Source organism: Lampris incognitus, chromosome 4, assembly GCF_029633865.1.
Source record: "Lampris incognitus isolate fLamInc1 chromosome 4, fLamInc1.hap2, whole genome shotgun sequence".
Taxonomy (NCBI): domain Eukaryota; kingdom Metazoa; phylum Chordata; class Actinopteri; order Lampriformes; family Lampridae; genus Lampris; species Lampris incognitus.
In genome coordinates this window covers 46263644-46283864 of record NC_079214.1, presented here as the reverse complement: position 1 = coordinate 46283864, position 20221 = coordinate 46263644, and the positions used below count along the sequence as shown (strand labels likewise).

The 20221-nt window shown below is 42.6% G+C and overlaps 1 protein-coding gene across 1 annotated transcript; it reads right to left on the bottom strand.

Moving 5' to 3' along the window:
* Positions 1–86: 86 nt before the first annotated feature.
* On the bottom strand, positions 87–10515 carry e2f8 (E2F transcription factor 8). Its single transcript, XM_056279025.1, has 14 exons — positions 10290–10515; positions 9187–9253; positions 8816–9076; positions 8573–8723; positions 8017–8334; positions 7656–7817; positions 6969–7106; positions 6608–6823; positions 5988–6069; positions 5355–5892; positions 4507–4773; positions 2826–2958; positions 1284–1603; positions 87–988 (listed from the first exon to the last, which is right to left on the bottom strand). Exons 2-14 carry the CDS (start codon positions 9244–9246, stop codon positions 821–823), a joined length of 2814 nt encoding a protein of 937 aa, XP_056135000.1. The 5' UTR covers positions 9247–9253; positions 10290–10515; the 3' UTR covers positions 87–820.
* Between the last annotated feature and the right edge of the window lie 9706 nt (positions 10516–20221).

Sequence of the window (20221 nt, the reverse complement as noted above, 5' to 3'; positions counted from 1 at the left end):
CGCTTGTGATATTAATGGCAAAATACATGGATTAAGTGAAATGATGGGCTACGGTCTTACAAAACAGTATTAAAACATTTATTTAGCATTTTCCACTTAGCATTATATCTGAAATGAATTTTATAAATTAAATTCAACAAAATGCCTGATTAGTACCAGAATTCACAACAAGTAATCATCTTTAATTAAAATGTTCAACAGTTAACATGTACAATGTGCAAAAAAATCTCAAACTTTTTACCTAAAAACAAAATGAGAATTAACCCAATCAAAGCAGTCTCAGTCAAACGGGTTTCCTTTCTGTTCAGGTCAAAGCTCAAATGACACAGATGCAGCATTGTCTATGCTTGTCAATATCAACAGTAAAATAATTTTGGCAGCCATGTGACTCAGGTAGGCACAATTCTTGTAATTTTCCAAGAAAAATAACTTCACCGTTTGGTAACACCATCTGGAATCCAGCACCCATATATTTATCACAAAACATTTCTTTCCACCATCAAGTAATGTGGTTTCACCAGAATCTGGTGTACAGCGTATGAAATCATTGTGGCGATAGCGGCTCTCTGACTGTAGTCTGCATCACAACTATTTTTGGAAATGGCTGTAATACAAAGGTCAGTGAGAGTGAAACGTTAAGTTAGTTCCTACACAATTTCCACATACAAGTATGGAATGACAATGAATGACAGAAAAAAAACCCTTATAACTACAACATCCCCTTCACAAGCAACACAAACATCATATCCATACTGTATACATTTCATAGATAGGAATATGAAGGCATCTAAACAGAGTGTGTAGAAAGGTAGTGAAGCTTTCATGAGTCTTCTGTGCCAACATCAAGTTTCCTCTGTGGGATGTAAACGGTTTTAGCAGCTGGCTGTCCGCTGGTGGTTACCACAGTAGCTAGAGGTGAGAGCGAGACGGGGGTTTGGAAGAAGCTGTGCTGGGGAAGTCCTGCCCCTTTGGGTGTGGTCATCAGAGGCTGGCCAAAGAGAATAACAGTAATCAACAGACCAATTAGTTCAGTGCACCTAATTTCAAACATCATTTGGCAGACTTTTTTTTACCCTCTCCAACTGAAGAATGAAGTGTTTTTGGACAACACACGCTTCAGAAAAAAATAACCAGATATAAAATACCCGCATTTTGCTTACCAAACGTAACTAGGGATACGATTGAGTAATTACATTTGAAGGTATCTTAGATGATCGTATTTTCATTTTCCGATAATGGACAATAAATCAATAGTTTATTATCAAATTTGAAGTGGTTCTTACCTGTTGTACGCTAATGAGTGTGAGTGGCTGGCCAGGTAAAGACTGCTGGAAGGGTGCAGGGGACATGGGCTTGACAAAAACCATGCCCCTCTGCTGCAGACCCAGTTGGGCAGGCAATGGGCTGGGCAGGGTATCGGCATGCTCATTGTGGTAGAGGTTCCCTTGGCTCTGTATGAGGCCCAGGTTCTGCAGGGTGAAATTGAGGATGGCTGGACTGGGGCTGTGGATGCGGTGGCCCTGAGTAGAGTGAGGTGAGACAGAGGGGGGTCTTTGGAGACGCAGGCTAGAAGGGGTGATCTGTGCCAGTGGAGGTCTGGAGCCTGAGGAGAAATCAAAGAAATCCCATCACCATGTGCCAACAACAAAACCAGGGGTCCTGTCCTGAAGATACCCCCCGTCTCGGTTTTAATTGTTTAAAACTACCCATTACCGATAATTCCGCCTCTGTGTATATATTCATGTTAATATATGTTGTTATTTAAATGTATTACATTAGTTAAAGTGCAATTCAAGTATGTAAACACTAATACAAAAATGTGTCTTTTGCCCATCAATTCTATTTGCACTCTGTACAGAAAATACCTATCATATTTCCCTCCTTACTCTCTGAATTAAATATTTGGGTATTGTGATAATCTTGGTTTTGTAGAGACTCCCTACAGATAGATAACCTTTGATATTTTTTGTTTTTCTACTTAAAAAAGTTGTGTTCATGTTAGGGTTGGGTGATCATTTCTATTTTCATATCGTCCAATTGTGGCTACTCGAGATTACCGATAGGCCACATCGGGTGTAATGTCAAAGAAAAATGTAAAATCTCGTATTTGAGAATATTATGGGTTTTACCCAGATGCCAAAGGTGAACCTAAGGATATTAAACAGCCCATCTGCAAGCTATGTAAAAAGATGTGTGCCAGAGGAGGACATGTAAACCACTAATTTATTTGCACACATTTCCATATCACAGCATCATGTTCCGTTTAACATTATTATCTTATCTTTGATATCACAATCCAAAATCATATCCATAATGTTAACTACTCTTATGGTGCGCAGAGCAAAGTTTTGGTGAGCAGGCTTATGGAGAACTGAGCTGTGGGGTGTCAGATCCATGGAGAAGAGACTGCAAACTGGTTTGTAATAAAGGATTTAAAATTCCCTCATCACCCATGCTGATTAATGGGGCTCAGCGGACAAACATGCCACTCCACTAAAAACATCTCTAAATGCACTGTAGGGTCCAGTTTCTAGAGATTTATTCATAACATCTTAGTTCTGGTAGTTGGTTTAAATCACCTTAATATCAGCATAGGAAAAACCAATTGTCGATCATCCCTTCAATCATCGATATACAAGCCGATCGCCAGTTGGCGCAAGCCTATTTCATGTCCTTGAGTCTTTATGTTGAGCATCCCAGCAAGACAAACTCCTATTTTTATACTTACTTGGTTGAAAGAAGGAAGAAAAAAAACCCACACGTCTCAAATTCTAAGTGAAAAAGATTAAGTTTCAAAGGTGAACATGATCACATCTATTCTTTACCTGCAGTTGGCGTATGGTAGATATTACAAGTAGGAGTCTGGGCCTTGTTTTCTGTACTGGGGCCCTGAGGGTCTGCGAGGCTGAGGAGGGACTGCTGGGAGATGGGGATCAGGTAGCCTGCTGGCACCAAAGTCTAGATGGACAGAGAAATAAACATCAGACATGCCACTGCTGAGTCACCTAAAAATTGTCTTAAGTTTTTGGGCAATTTTAACCTTATATTAGGCAGGATGGTGAGAAATACATGAAGGAAATGTCCCAAGCCAGTTGGGGGACAAAAGCACAGCATAAACTGTCATGTACTTTCTTCAAACCTACTCTTATTTATTTCTCACACATCACATTGTTGAATTGTCCATTCAGATTGGTCAGTTAAGACATTCTAAAGTCTGTTATTTCTGGATAGCGGATTGCTAACCTGACTTGTTGGACATTTTACTAACGCAAAACTAAGCCTGTCAAATGGTTTTGTCTCCCCGTCTCACAGGTGAGCAACATTTCCACAAGGTAGATGAGAGCTGTGGGGTAGATATTAGTGCTGCACGATTAATCTAATCGTAATCGCGATGTCAGCCTGTGCAATTATATAACCACAAAAGGCTGTGATTTAATTAAATAATAAAATGTGCGTGTGAACGTGTTTATGTCAAGTCTGCATATCTATGCCCATAATTAAGAGATGACCAACCAGTCTCTGTTTAGGTAGTGAAGTGTGTGCAGTCTATGGTCACATGACTATCCAGTGTGCTGTGTGCAGACCAGAAAGACAGCAAAAATGGATACTGATGACAACAAGCAGGTTAACGCTGATGAACTGGTGGCAAAAAAAAAGAAAAGAAAAAAAAGACCTGTTATATGGCGATATATTGGATTCAAGCACAGCGATATTGAGCAGAAAGAGGTACTGTGTAAAACATGCAAAAATGAAAGCCGCTACATGTCGCGGCAACACAACAAATTTGTATTATTTGTATATTATATTGCAATATTGTCCACAATAATCGCGGTATCACTTTTTTTTTACCAAATCATGCAGTACTGGTAGCTATCCTTGTCTGAGAAGAACTGATAAATTATGAAATAATGATGCAAAAGGATTTGATTGTTTTCTGGGCCAAATGGTCAGCAGCAGAAAAATTATGTTTGGGCACGACTAAACTTAATGTCTGTTGCACACGACCTGCCCCTCGTGGCACCCACTGCTAGTCATGAATCTTTTGATACGAGTGCACAGTAAACCTATACGGTATACCATTATCTGGCTGAGCCATCGGTACAAAAAGGGGTTTTCTTTTTTGTGTGTGTGTGTGTGAGTAGTCTCAGGGCCAGATTTCAAAACGTTTGAAGTCAGGCCTCAAAGCTACTCGCACACAAAAAAATCAAAGATTTAGATAAGGGCAAGATTTAGATAAATGCTGGTGATTAACAGCCTGTCCAGCCAATCAAAATGTTGCTGCTGGAATCCAACAGAAAAAACGTAAAGACAGGCTGTTAATCACCGGCACTTATCTAAATCTTGTTACAGGATTTCAAATTGCGAGACTTCTCAAAGCTAGCATGCTTAATTTTGATTTGTTAAGCTCTTTTGTAACCTCTGCCTGCTTTTGTCTGAAATGAGTAAAGATTTACAAGGTCATATGACTTGTGTTGCAGAACCTAGTAGAGGTTGGTGTTTGAATACCTCAGTATGGAGCTGTCCAGGTGTGAAGGGAACAGCTCTGACGGGCGTTGACACCGCCTCGGTGTCGGAGCCAGCCACTTTGTCCTCCTTCTCCAGAAAGTTCTCCACACTCTGCACTAGCGTCTGATTTGCTGTGGTTCCCACTGGGGTGTTAACAAACTCTGGGTCCAGGTGCAGAGCTCGAGGCGAGGGCCGGCTAGAAAGGAGACCTCCACGACGGGCTTTCAGACGGGCCTGCAGGATCTCACACAGCTTTGGGGAAGTGTCCTACAAAGGCCCAGAGAAGCAAGGAAGGCAAAATGTTAGGCATATGTATGCGTTTGTTTTTAATGTTTGAGCAGTCTCATAAAACTGATCAAGAAAAGCTTTTCCTGGACACCATAAAAAAGGTTTTTCTAACGTGTTGTTGATAAACTTGCAGAGGACTAGCTGCAGTTCGTCAAGTAAATGATAGTCAATGGAGATACAAATTTTAGAGCGAAGTGATTTTGTTCTCAACTGTTTGGCTACTGCCATCTTTTCAAAAATAATGAGTTATTTTAGCTGGTTTTAGTTACCATTTTATCATTGTTTCACTTGTGTGATTCACCTTTTTTGTCACTATAAAATATTTTTTTGCTAGACCTGTGTCTGGTTTACGCAGTGAGCGGACAGCACCTTCTAACAGTTTTCTATATTTTTTTTGCTCTACACACCTGCGCCAGTAAGTCTGAGCACAATACTTCTAAACCCCAATTAATATAAAACAACAAAATTGTGTATCATGATATGAAAACATCTGAATTTCATCCCGATGAAATACAACTGAAAGACAATAAATATAATACCAAATTATTTCCCAGCCCTACCTTGAAACCGGGGTCAGTTCTCCTTGCTTTGGAGGGACTGCTCTCTGTGGTGGTGTCTGAACTGAGGCGTTTGGGTGCCAAGGGGCTGAGCTCTAAGGCCCCGGAGGAAGGCTGGCTCCCTACAGCTGTGGCCCCCATTGGACTCTGGCTGGTCCTATCCTCAAATGTCATGGAGCGCACGGCGAGGCTGGTCGGCTGGGGCCTTGCAAGGGGGTGCGATCTAAGAGAAGAAGGGTGCAGGTACACAGCATATGGCCCACTCCCTTTCTGCTGATGTAATAATACAGGGATGAGAGGTGGGCACTGTGCAGGGAGATAGGAAAGTGTTCCTGTTGGCTGGGCTGGGAGCTGTGTGGTAGGAGTGAGCTGGACTGTAGTGTTGATTGTGGCTTCCTGAGTCACAGGTGGTGCCGTGGATTTAAGCTCTTTTGCAGTTTTAGCAACATTCTGCTTTGGCTCAGCAGTTGAGGCCACAGTCTCAGTTACAGCAGGCTTTGAATCTTTATTTGCGGTCCTGGAACACAAAGAGAATTGTATTCTTGTCCATGACACTTAAAATCGGGGGGGGGGGGGGGTTAAATAAAACAGACAACCCAACCCCAAACCAAAAACTCTAAATGGGGCTGGACTTACCCTGATTGCTGGTCAAGTTGGATCTTACAAATAGCAGCAAGCTGGGCCATTTTGTTGGGAAAGTTCTTGTTTGTTGAATCATCTAATATGGGAAAAGGAAAAAAAAGTTCAGAAATTTCAAGCTACAATCCTAAAGATTTTTTGTCTTAACTTACAGCTATGGTGATACTGGTAATTGCAGCGGCATTTCAGAAATTAAAAGTCGCAGAATATTTTTTTTTAAATTAAACAGTTGCCAGTACTATGATGTCAGCACCTTTTGGAAAAGGTCTTCAACAAACTTAGTCTGCTGTATCTGCTTGTTTATCAAAAGAACCTTTTCTCTCCTTTTTACTGACTGCTACCTGCCTTATTCTCCCCTAACTGACTGCTATGGCCAGGACAAAACACTGCAATTATTTCACTTTTTTGGAAGAGACCTACCTTTATAATTTGGATAGTCATACATCGGCTATTATCTTAAATATGCCACAGATTGATAGTATAAAAAAGGACATTTGCCCTGTGTTAAAATTGTAAACATTGTACATTTAAAAAGGCTGGACTTAAGCGTAATTAGTCTTTTATTAAATCCACTTCAGTGCGGTGAATTGGTCCAAGGAAACACTGGGTGTACTCACTGAGGATGGTCTTGATGGGGCTACTGGGGGCAGAGCTAATCTTGCGGCGATCAGCCTGAACGGTCTTGGCCAGCTTGATGAGGGAGGGATGACGAGTGAAGCTGTGTTTAGTACCTGATGATGAAAAGAGGTTTTTGGCACAGTTCTCTACAGAGGAGCGGGACTCCAGCACCCTGCTGGTAGTGGAGGGACAGCCAGATGTGGAGCTTTCCAGGTCTGAAAAAGATTTTACTCTCAGTGTACTTCCATGACAACAACTACTAATACTACTGATAATAATCATCATGAGTACCTTCCTTGACAAAAAACATTTATTTGTGGTGACATATTACTTTCAAATGTTTGAAGTCTGTTTTGATACCATTAACATTGGGAAATTCTTCAGGGCCGATCCATTCAAAGGCTGGCTTTCTCCCCCTCTCCTCTGTGACATGGACCTTCTCAATGAGCTTCAGGCTCCGCAACACATTAGCAATGTCATATAGCCGCCGCACCTTGGCTGAAAACAAAGGAAAATGCTTCAGTTGCCCCTTTCTTTAACAGGAACACAGAACATATCCAGACAGAAAGCAAATAAACCTGACTATCTTGATCGATCAGCTTAACATCAGAGAGGGATACTTAAAAATTAGATAAGTAAACATCCTGGTGGTTTAAGCTCACGTTTTTGGAAAATTAAACATTTCCATATATTAAAGCTTTGAAACTTAAACTTTAGCTTCATTAACTTTTAGGAGCATCAAGTCACATCGCAGCCAATTACCAGATTAACAGCAAAGTGCATTGACATTTTCAATATATGAAGGAACATGATTATTCTGGTTATGTCTGTGCAAAACAATCTGTTTGGACTGGTGCCCACACTTAAGTTGAGCCTGTAAGGCAAGTCTAAACTTGTAACATGGAAAACATGAAACATTCTGGTTGGACTGAATGTAATGAATCTGAATATAAAATAAGAATCAAATTTAGCTCCGTGTCACGGTTCTGTACTAACACTGTAAGTGATAAAAGGGGCTTATCATCTGTTGCCAAGCTTTGTACTCACTCTTAAACTTGCTCTTGTCCTGATCTGCTACCTGGTCCTCTCCAATGAGGATCTTGGCAGCCACCTCCAGGCTGACCACACGGGGACTGGAGACGAGGAAGAGCATAACAAACTTCTGGCTCATCACCCTGAGAGATTTGTCTTTCCGACTGTTAACAGACGCTGGGGAGAATGGAGAGGAAACAATTTGTTTACCACTTAAGACCAAGATTGAATACTTAAAGAAGTCAGCTCATAATATCACAGGGTAGTAATAGTGCTGAGCTTTCATCTATGTTAAAAATAAGAGTGGCTTATCCAAAAAGGGAATAGGTTGGCGCCTTACTGAAATAAGTTGAACCAAGTTTTTTAAGCCCCTCACCTGCTTTGAACTCCAACCCAGGGAGCTCAACAAAGCACATTTCTTTTTGTCCCTGGTCTGCACTGCTTTCCAAGTCAGCCATATCTTCATTCTCCTTTTCCTCGCCATCAAAGTCAAATTCCTTGTCCAGGCACCGCTGGCGTATCTGCTGCATCTGCTGACTGTAACGGTACTTCTCGCCCACCTTTTTTAGAAGGGCCAGGGTCTGAGTCAGTTTGGCTTGGCCGCGCCAAATGTAGCGATTCTTGGCAGAACGGCTGACCATATGTAGGCTCTCCAGCACATTCACGATATCATAAATTCGCCGCCGCTCCACATCTGTGTATTGGAATCAATGACTCAATAAAAGATAAAAGTAACAAAGACATACAGATATACACATACGCATGAAATAAAGATTAAATCCAATTAATTTTGTCCGTTAGCATAAGAAACAGATAATAGAAACAAAAAAAATATATCAGAGGACATAGATGTTATGATGCAAGTTATCCATAGCACTGTACATGAAATGGTAAAAATATCACTTACAAAACTTAAAATGCACCAGACTTACTGAGTTCAGTGGCAACATCATCTAGACAGATGTTGTTGTTGACAGCAGGGTTAGGGCAATCTGAGTAGCGAGCGAGGAACTTGTGACACAACAAACCCAGACTCTTCTCCTTCCTGCTCATTTTCTCTGCCTCCTCCCCGAGTTCAGTGTCCTAAGAAAACAAAACAGGACATTCTCTTCAAAAATCACATTAACTTGTCAGTTCTACATGTGTCATGTCTTGGGGTAAAGGTGAATTTTTACCTGTGAAGACTCAACGGTCTCCCCACCATCATTGTCAATGCACAGCTCTTTCTCTCTGTTCCTGATGTCTGGGCTTGCGGCACTGATTAACATTTTGAGGTTGGAGGTTGGTGTCCAGGGCTCACCAGACCCTCCATCTCTTCCTTTTGTAGGGGTTGTAAGCGGGCCCATGATCAGTTGGTCAGTTGCTAGTGGTGAACAGTAGCCACGTGCTTTACTTGGTGTTTTTGCAAGTAGTTTGGGTACGACAAAGACACCACCCTAATCAACCAAACACAAAGAAAAGAAAAGTTATCAAATACAGGCTTAAAGGATATCTGGCCCTAAGGATTGAGAAACATTTCAGGGAATAAACGGTCCTATATACTAACCTTGGAGGAAGTATGAGAACTCTGGGTCTGGTTTTGAAATTCAATCGTTGCACATGACATTTTCCACCTTTGCACAAGAATATAATGCATTTTAATAAGCTCGCTGATTTATGGCAGGAAATCTAGAGATGCTAACGAAAACAATTTTAACTAACTCATCTGCACTGGTTATATTTCATCGTGGTACAAATAATCACGCTTGTCTCGACTGATTAATAAAGCTGCCCATGTTATGTAATAACTCGGTTTAGCATCATCTTTGCTTCCGTTCGGTGTTAACGTCAGTAAATATGACGTTGAAAATTTGCTTAAATGCGGCCCGAGCAACAGTGTTAATTACCTTTTCTTGATTATATATGCTGGGTGACAACATCGCGATAACCCCTGACTCCTTAAGCAAATAAACGGCTGCTGATGAAGCAGGTGCTGTTCAAGGGTGATCGGAAGTCTTCGAAAATCAAACAAATACTCAAGGAAATCTAATCAAAACACCAGTTTCGAGCTTGGCGGCAACTGACGTAAACCCTATCGAATCACCGAGCCCAACGGACACCGAGACCCGCCCACTAATCAAATTTGGCCAATGGAAGCACACCCTGTGGTAACTTAAAGGAAATGCAAAGACAGTCCCGCGCAGGTAAATATTTTTTGAAATCCTGGCGCGGAATGTCTAGACAGTAGCAACAAGCAAGCGTACAAAACGTGATATATTTTATGTCATTTGTGGCAATAATCACAAATTTACCAAAAATATAATGTCGATAAACGTTATATTTGAGGAAACAATGATTTGGCTTCTATAGAATTTGTTGTCAGTCGGCCAATTCAGAGCGCGCGGTTTGATAGTCAGCCTACTACAGTCGGGTTTAGAAGTCATTTGTCAGTCCGACTATGTTAAATCCAGCAAACCAGATAAATACTAAATTGACATCGACACCGTTACCCGAATAGATCATAGTTTCATTAGCAATCGCATACATTCACTCGGCTAGCATGCATTTTTTCTGAAGGGCGAGATTTCCTACGTTCGACAAAACCGCAATTTGATTTCAAATTTACACGAATACAACGTTAATAACAGGAGCCAGTCAAGTCAGACTTACCAGACAGCATATAATAAATGTCTCCCGGTCAAATGGACGTTCCCATAATCCCGTACCTACGAAGCGATGGTACAGTCTGTTTCCTGGAAAAAGTTTGTAGAAATAAAATATAGATGCAAAACACGTTTGAAAAAAAATTCTATGGTGGAAAATCACCCGAATCTGTAATACTTTGATACGTGTGCGGTTCTATTAACCTACATCGGCTTGTCAGATAAATTGAGAAAAGTTTGTCAACTAACTAAAGCAATTGCGGTGACTGCCGATCTAAGCAAGCGTTCGTCCCGCCTTGTACAGCCATGCGCGGCCCCCGCCCTGGCTGACGTTCACCAACCCGGATCGAGAGGAAGCTCCGCCCATCCCATCTCTCGACCAGCGTGCTCGTCTATCGTCGAGCGGTTCTTACGCAAACTTCCCAAAGCCGAACGCAATTTTACGTCATATGTCCACACTTACACCCCCCACGACGAAGCGACTAGTTAGGATGACGAGACAGCCGATTCGGGTGATTAAACTGTACGCGTTTCACAAATAAAACGAACTACCTGAACGTACACGGATCCCATCGGCTATTTAGCGTATGAACTTTTTTTCGACAGATGTAGAAACCACCTCAGGCGAGCGTATAGGGATGTTTTTTTTTCCCCGAAACTTGGCGTTTCACTTAAGTTCTCCTATTTGAAACGTCATCTTTAGCAAACAAATAAATAAAACCTGGTTGGATGGAAACCGCTAACCACTACAGCTGTATTTGACATGGCGTTGCGGAAGAGGTTAGCTGTGGAGTAAAAATTAGTGTTAAAAGTAACCCTCCAGAATTTCAGTGGTTGCAAGCCTAGAGTAAAGGCGGAGCTTCTTTCTGATCTAGGTTGGTGAACTATTGACTGCGAACCAATATTCGAGTCCCCCCCCCACACACACACACACATACAAAGTGACTCATTCACAAAACTGTCATGTTCTCGGCAACACTAACATCTACTAATGTTAAAGTAATCATCATAACTAAGTTGTTGATGTTCAAAGGAATTGAATCAAGTGCACTAGTCAGAAAGGCACGAACTGAGGAAGCCTCTTGGAAGAGAGGCGAAACGTCTTCACGGATATATACCAAGTCCAGTTGCACTTGATTCAACTCCTTTGGATACCCATGACCTGGATGAATGAGAACGTTCACAGATAAGTAGTTGATGATAAACAGATCTGAAACTCTAGATGGTGCTTGCCCCCTACATACTTGATTTTCTAGGTTATTTATGTTTTTTACTTGCGGCGAGGTATTTTGGAGCTTCGTAATGAAATCATACGAACTGAAATCATACTATTTTCAATAGACAACGTCGCGCTTTATCTCGGAAGGATGTCAGCTGATTTTTTTTTCCTTTTACCGAGGTTACTTGTCAAGCAACTCGGCTATATAACTTGCTGTCGTTGACATAAAAGGATACGACCTCATAAATGAGGTGAAATTTCAATTTCAGCCGCCAACAGCAAAGCCGACCATCTACCTGAGACACACATTGGCGCGTCTCCATTTTTGGCGCTAGATGGCAATAAATCCTTCCTTTTACTGGGAGTCGCCATGGAAACAGTGGAGCGCCTTAAAGGATGTGGGGAGAAGTCGTCGGAGCGCCGAGCAGCCAGTGACGTAATGTCATCATCGATCTGAGAGAGAGAGAGAGAGAGAGAGAGAGAGAGAGAGAGAGAGAGAGAGAGAGAGAGAGAGAGAGAGAGAGAGAGAGAGAGAGAGAGAGAGAGAGAGAGAGAGAGAGAGAGAGAGAGAGAGAGAGAGAGAGAGAGAGAGAGAGAGAGAGAGAGAGAGAGAGAGCGAGCTGAAGACGGCGGAGAGAAGCAGCATGCACCGGCTTGCAGCGGGGAGCAAAACCAGCGGAATACACGAGGCGGAGAAGGACCACTTCGTCCTTGAAGGAGAAGATTAAAAAAAAAAGAGTGGTCTGGGGTGAGTACCATTCGTTACAACAAAGATTGAAGTGCGATGCATCACTTTCTGTCTAGTTTATTTATTTTCTATATTTCTGGGCGACAACGATCAGTTCCTGCAAATCTTTTAGACCAGTGTTTTAGGCACCATCAGAGATCGCACTGCATTTCCCGCAGGGATGGTGCGAACATGTGCAGTACGCCTAGTTATGCAGTTTGTTTTTGCTTCTTTTTTTTGTTCTTTCCCCATTTTCGTATTTGGTAATCTGTCCACAACTTTCACTCAAAATACCTTAGCCTGCTTGAAATGTTACTAGAAAAGTTAGCTCAGTGTTTGTTTCTCAATTGCTATTCATGGTCTTCAAAACTCCACACTTGCACATAGACTGCTGATGATGAAGTAAAAAAATGCCTAGTCTTCACCCTTGCATGAATAACTAATCATGAACCTATATTGCATGAAACTTACACGTTTTTGAAGTCCTATGTTATACAGTCCAAATATCTTTGTGTCCCCTTGACTTCATTGTCATTCTTTGGTTGCTTCAAAACTAACTTTTTTTTCTCAACACACACACACACACACACACACACACACACACACACACACACACACACACACACACACACACACACACACACACTGGCCTGATGTCAGGACACCAGACTTCAACATCAAAATGTGAAAGACACCAGCTTTGGACCTATGTTTCTGCTTGTCCGTTTACTATTTTATGGATACTTCTTGGAAACTGAAATCTATCTTTTTTTTTCTTTTCTTTTTTTTTTTACTCTTTGGACTGTTTGGAAACTGAATCCCACTCGGGTTGTTTGAAATGGAAGACTGACTTTTGGGGAACAGAGAAAAGAATGATGATCACATATTCTGACACGATAAAGTCCCCATGGCGGAGCTGATGGTCTTAGAAGAAAATGCCGTCATGATCACCTCAAGTCCGTGTCTTCTTCCCTGACGTCCTGTTCAGGCCAGCTCTTTGGGACCAAGACCTGCATGCACAAATCTGGAAGACATGATGAGACTTAAACAAGGCATTTGACAAAAAGTATCCCCCCTGAAATCAGGTGTCCATTTGTTTTCCATTAAACAAAGTTGATGGACAGAGTCTTTTTGACAGACATTCATGCAAGCTCAAGTAGGAAGCAACTGGGAAGGAGATTGAAATACTTTGATTGAGTATTTCTCTTCGTTCCTGCAAGGAGGATTGGCTGGATATTCAGTTGTGGAAGAAAGTTAGTTACCTGGACCCTATGGGAAGATGGAGACAGGAGCAGAGGCTAGTCCACAGCAGCACCCAAAGAGGAAACCTGTGCTGCATGGCTTGGAGGATCAGAAACGGGTGAGTCAAATCCCATCATGTCCACCTGTACTTTGTTTGTGCTGAATGTCAGATATTTAGAGTCCCCTGCCTCAAATTTGATGTCAAAGGAGACAAAATTAGCCTTATTCAAAGTTGTCTAGTTTGTAGTCCGAATTTAATAATTGAATGACTCTGAATTTGGCTTTGGATAGTGTGAAGTCGAGGTAAGGCCTTCTGTAGGTCTATACTTGTGTCTCTGATTTGAAAATGATTTCGCTTCACTTCCGCTACAACCAGTGAGGATATTTCCTATATTCTCTTTATCTCTCAGTTTCACAGTGGCATGTGGATAAATGTTGCTATGCAATAGTTCTTACAGGCTAGAGTAGGAAACCCGAGTCCCTGACCTTGATTGGGACAAAATAGATCTCTGGGTTGATTCAGAGAGCATTACTCCAGTTCAGCTCAATGTGGAGTCTGACTGAATTTACCACCGCCTGCTTCCGAAAGCCAAGTTAATGGACATGAAGCTCCCATGTCCTGTTCAGTGGCTGTCCCACCACATTGTCAGACTGAATAGTTGAAGACAAGTGAGCCCCAAAATCCCATGATAAGAGCGGGTGCACTGACACTGTGAGATGTGCTGGCAGTCTTCTCAGCAGCTGCAGGGTGGACCACTTTCCAGATTTAGGAGGTTAGTGAGCGTGTGCGTGTCGGCGTTGTGGTGTCGCCACATTGGGTTTTGTCCCTAATGGGACAGGATTCATCAGCCCATACCGTTTCTGTTATGGACATGTGGTGGATTAAGCTGGATGAAAGGATCTCTCGGTTTCCCTTTTTACTCCCCCCCCCCTTGCATCATTCTCTCTTAATTATTGATTTGATCAGGTATGTCAAATTGATCATCTGGGATTTCCTAGAACATGAATATTAATTGAAGAGAGAGAAATCCCAGCTGCTGTTTTGCCAACTTTCCAGACTGCCAATTCTCTCTCTGGATTCTGAGTGCCGTAATTAGCGACACAAGGACTCACACATTTCTGTCATAAAGACTGAGTGGTGCTGGATGGATTCGGCATGAAGAACAAGGTGTTCACAGATGCTTGACCCGTCTAGGCTCTGTCGGTGCATTGTTGTTGCTATGGTAACTGACCCTGATTCCCCCTATAGTGTTCTTTTTTTATGTCATTCGAATACGAATACTTGATGAGGTATCAATGTGTCACGTCCAGATTTTGCTGCAAGCTTTGGGTCCGTGGTTCAAATCTGGCGACATCATCATTGCGAGACGAGACGGAGCCAGACACCATGCTCCCTCTGGGGAGGAGAGTGACAGCGCCAGACTGAACCCGTACTCACCATCTCCATTAATGGACATCAGCAGTCTTCAGTAAATTGAAAGCACTGAGGTTGTTCATGGGGTCCCATTGTCGGGGAATTACTTCAGGCTTCTCAGTAGAAAGACTCAATGTTCCTCCCAATTACCTCAGCTGTTTCTGCTGTAGATCCTATACGAGATAGTTTCTCCAGCAGGAGGGAATTGGATTTTGCACCCTTTGTCTTTCACATCTTCCCCCATTCCTTATGTTAATGTTTACAGAGTGGGAATGATGGACCTGCATGGCAAAGCAGTAAGTGTTAGACAGAGGAGAACCAAGGCTGTATTGTACTGGGGTAATTCACTCCTGTGTGTATGATAGTCGGGGTTACAGACACCGCCCATGTCAAGAACCTGCTCGTTTTTAGTGTTAAATCAGTGTATTCAGTCAGGATTGGTATCAGTATTAAAAATGACCTAGTTTTATTTAAAGAAAAAGTCTTAAGTCTGTGACTTGCTAACCCTAGTGTGTAAGTCTGTGTCCATGTCGCTCCTCGTGACTTGAGAGAGCTGGTGATATAAAAGCGTGGGTTTTAAAAGTGGATTTAAATGCCTATGAGCTTCATGTTTGGACAAGCATGCCAGATTTATTGGAGAGCAGTCAAACGACGTGTGAGCTGATCTTTGATTAACGATGTCTAAACAGCATACTGGCCAGTTGGCGTGTGTGTGTGTGTGTGTGTGTGTGTGTGTGTGTGTGTGTGTGTGTGTGTGTGTGTGTGTATATATATATTTGCATCACATGCAACCTCAATTTTAATGGGTAGGAACATTCTTTTAACATGTTAATGGAACACTTACTTCTTTAATGGAATTGTTATTAAACAGCTTTTTAGATATATACTTTGACCTCATACGAGGTTGTTATGCATAGAACACTGACTTGCACTGTTAATGTCAAACTAAGACCAAAAGTCCAGACTGTTTTGGTTTTGCTTCTTTGGTGGTAAAGCTTTGCCCGGTGAAATTAATTTCTCTCTCTCTCTTTAGAGTAATGTGTTTTGTGAGAAAGCAAAAACTTGGGGATAAAATCATTATCAGCACTAAAGTGGTCGAGGGCAGGCTCCAGCTTCAAACATTAGAGTGCTATATTTTACTGTTGCCTCTCCGGAGAGCTATAAAAGCAAAGTGTTCCAGGTTTCAACAGAGAAACAGTCGGCGTATTGAAAGTAGTGCCAGCTGCAGTTTGTTGAGCGCCGCTCTCTGCAGCTTCAGCGCCCTGTGTCAGAGATGACGGGCGGCAGTGGGAACCTGACAGCGGACATCCTCTAACTGAATCTCTTATTGATTTACCACGAGGATGAAAGGAAATTTGAGGCTAATTGTTGAGTCCGAACCATTGGGAATGTTGGTTTTTATTCTCAGCAGTCATTTATGACTGCTCATTAAAAGGTGTTTGATACGTATGGGTGGGGCTCTTCAAAATGTTAATGAGCTGTTTGCTGCAAAGGTATTTAGTGCTGACTTTGCTGCTGCAATCATTCTCTAGTAGCCTCCTAATTATCTGAGAGAGGCAGCCGCGGTATGCTTGTTTATTTCTCTCGTAAGATGGTTTTATTATGATGATGATACTTTATGCTGTGCTTCAGGATGCACTTCATACGCAGACAGCGGAGAACACCAGTGAGACCTGTTGACTGACCATAAGCATTAGTACTGAAGCACTATTTTCACACCCTGCCTCAGACACAAGTGAGACCCTATTGTCACAATTTGAATAGAAGGTGAGGAGGCTTTGCAGGGTGCATCCTGGTTGCTTCATAATCATGCACCATGTGGGCTCAGGCCTGATTGTAGTGTCCTGCATGCAAGATATTTGCAGTATATCTTCCCCTTTTCATTTCGCCTTATCCTGTCTGTAACCACTGTCCTATTGAATAAAACAAAACTAACATGAATAAACTTTAAAAAAAAACATGTCGGGATGAGGCACTGATATTTGCATAATGAAATGATATTCCCTTGCCCAATGTACCAAACCATGCTACCAACAAGGTAAACTGCACCATTAACCTGGTTTCGGTTTAGCATTTCCTTAATCAGTGGATTTTCGCCGAGCATATGGCCAAGGTCACTGTGCTATATACCCTTCCCCGGGCTACCAACCTGTTAACTTTGACTGAAACATCTGTGCTAATGACCACTCAAATTGCTGCAGTCGGTGCCTCTTACCATTATTTTTTACTTCACCGGCTTACAAATGGCATGCAACCCCTTTCAGGTGGTGGGTGCAAATCACACATTCCCCTTGGTCGTAATCATTTGTTGCTGGTACCTAATTCAATCTACATGTGATGTGTCCCTGTCCTCTCAGTGAGAACACTGAATCCCCACCCCGACTGAGACATCTATTAGACGTAGCAACCACAGCTCCGAGTTATGTCTCTGCTGTTATGTTGGCTCGCTGCCTAAATATGGAGACGGTCGGGAGGGCTACACTACAGTTTGTCGCTGACAGGGCGTGATTGATTGTGGTCGCCAGGAGCCTCGCACCGCTGGTATCTCAAACTAATTGAACGTTAATATCGGGAAGATAGGATAGCTTCATGACAAACGAGCGGCCCTGTGTGATTATTTTGAGCCTATTGTATACATTATCCTCCCATTCACAGCTCCTCCATTCCAACCATAACTTTAATAGATGGCTCAGATCAGGGATCACAGTCTTTCAGTGTGGGTAGGGCTTTTCTGAAACTGAATCACAAGTCAAAAGTTTTAAGATTTGCAGTTGACCACAAAAGAATCAACATACAAGCAACAACTGTCGGTCCATTTGTGATGCTAAAAGATTTAACAGCATAAACATAATTTTGCCAGTAAAGGGGATTGCTGATTTTTAGGGACTCATGAGACTTAGCTGGAGAATCCAGCAGCTGCAAGAGTGAGATGAGGATTTATGTGGGTAAAGGACTGTGTTTGCCCAGTCATGCAGCACTGACGAGCACTGGGGCTCAGGGGCTTGGATAGGGAGGGTGGGGGTGGGGGTCAGAGGGTGGAGGTGGGACCAGGCATGGAGCTCGGAGGCTGGGGGTGGGGAGGATGCTCTAGTCAGGATGCTGCTTGGCCCTTCAGAGCCATCTGGTCACCCTGGTCCCTCAGAGCCCTCTGGGAGGGTGAAGGACAGGTGGCAGGGGCTAGTGGGATGGCCCGAGCCCCGACTATGGGGCGCCCTGATTGGCTACCTGGTCTTCTAAAAGCCGAACCCCTTACATACCACAAACCTGCTCGCTAAGGGACAGGAAGGACACTCTTGATGACCCTGGAAAATAAAGACCTGGTGCCAAAAGCTGCCTATAGACAAGTTCTGACTACTAAATCTGATTGAATGATTGTTTAGAGGTGCGAACTGTACAACATTCAGTAAGACAATGTTATAATAATGGAATAAGAATCAGAATCTGTTTTGAAAAAATGTCACATAACAGGAATTTGACTTTTGGCTTTTGATTGGCTGTTCATTGTGAGACGTGATGTGTTACTCACTGTGACACAGATTTCAAGAAAAGTAACAAGCTATAAAAAGTGCAAAGTATGAATAAAAAAGGTTAAAAACGAGTTTAAAAAGTATTAAGAATACAGTATGTTTTCAATCCATATTCGAACATGAACTACATTGACAGGTTAGCTGGAGATTACTGCTGTAGGTCTACCCTGGCCTGTATCGGTGCACTGTATGTGAACACCATGGTGTGATACGGTTAGAGTAGTGATGTTGTGTGTAACACACTCAGTGGGGTGTGTGAGGGTCTGGCTGTCCCGACTCACACAAGATTGTAATCCCCATCTGGGGGTCAGCGGGCAAAATCTGGTTCAGTCTGGTTGAGATGAAGTGCTCTGGTGGTGAACAGGTGCTGGAAGTCATTCCTGTGGTGACAGGATCGCCTCCCTGCCACCTTCATTGTGTCCACCTTCAGAGACGTGCACATTCACATGGACACCATCAAGTCCTTTCAGCTGGTGGTTTGTGAATAGGGAGCAGTTTCTCCCCTCACATGGTATTTTACAACCTGGGTCTTTTTTTCTTTTCTTTTTTTTTGTTGGTAGGTTTTGCCATGTTACGTAACGGTTATGATATCATTTTACTCACCAGCATGCAGCAATTGCAGCATCATTGTGGAGATCTCAGACGCAGGACCACCCCTGGACTCAGCTTTACAATGCCATCTTACAGGACTATCGTCAGAAATGTTTCAATAAGTCAGATTCAACCCAATTATCTAAACCATGTATTTCGAAGTGTAATCCAAAATCAAAGTTAGAAGTTATAACTTGAAATGACCAATATTATCAACAACAGTCAGTTGCATTACTGAGCTACTTCCTAGTTCAACTTGCAGGAATGACCATCTTACTCGCCATATGCAGTAGTAATCATTGATCTGATAATGATTAACCTTGCCAGAAGGTGGGGTGTTACCAAAGTTATTTTTGACTGTTTATTTATTTTATTTTTTTCCATCAGCCATCTTTGGTCTAATATCGCATAGTCAGACCTCTGTCAAGTTTTACACGGAGGTCTGGCCACGTGATGTTTATGTTGCTTATTGGCATAGTAAATATGGCTTACTCAACAGTGCTGGATGCACACCAATAGTGACTCAAAAATAAAAAGAAACGACAATAATGATGACAAACTTTACTGACGTGAACAATGTTAAAAAAGATCAGACAAATGCCACTGTCATGATCTTCAGTTGTTTGTCCCTTGAGCCCTTCCCGGATGGCATTAGCTGTGCAGACCAACACAGGTCAAAGGTACTTAGTGGTGTACTATGGAGAGCCATGTGTATGCAGGTTTTCTTTCCAACCCACTGCTCCACCAGCTGATTTCACTGATAAACACACCTTCAACCAGATGGGGATGGACAAGAGAAATCAACCGGTGCAGTCTTTGGTGGCAATGAAAACTTGCATACACATGGCTCTCCATGGCAAAAGATTGGCTACCACTGATAAAGATAATGTAATCTATTACACTGCACATCAGTGATTTTAATGAGCGCTCTACGCCATATGCTTATTACTCCCTAAAATTACAGAAAATGTTATCCCCCCCCCTTTTTTTTCTCCCCAATTGTATCCGGCCAATTACCCCACTCTTCCGAGCCATCCCGGTCGCTGCTCCACCCCCTCTGCCGAGCCGGGGAGGGCTGCAGACTACCACATGCCTCCTCCGATACATGTGGAATCGACGGCCACTTCTTTTCACCTGACAGTGAGGAGTTACACCAGGGGGACTTAGCGTGTGGGATGTTCACACTATTCCCCCCAGTAACCCCTCCCCCCTGAACAGG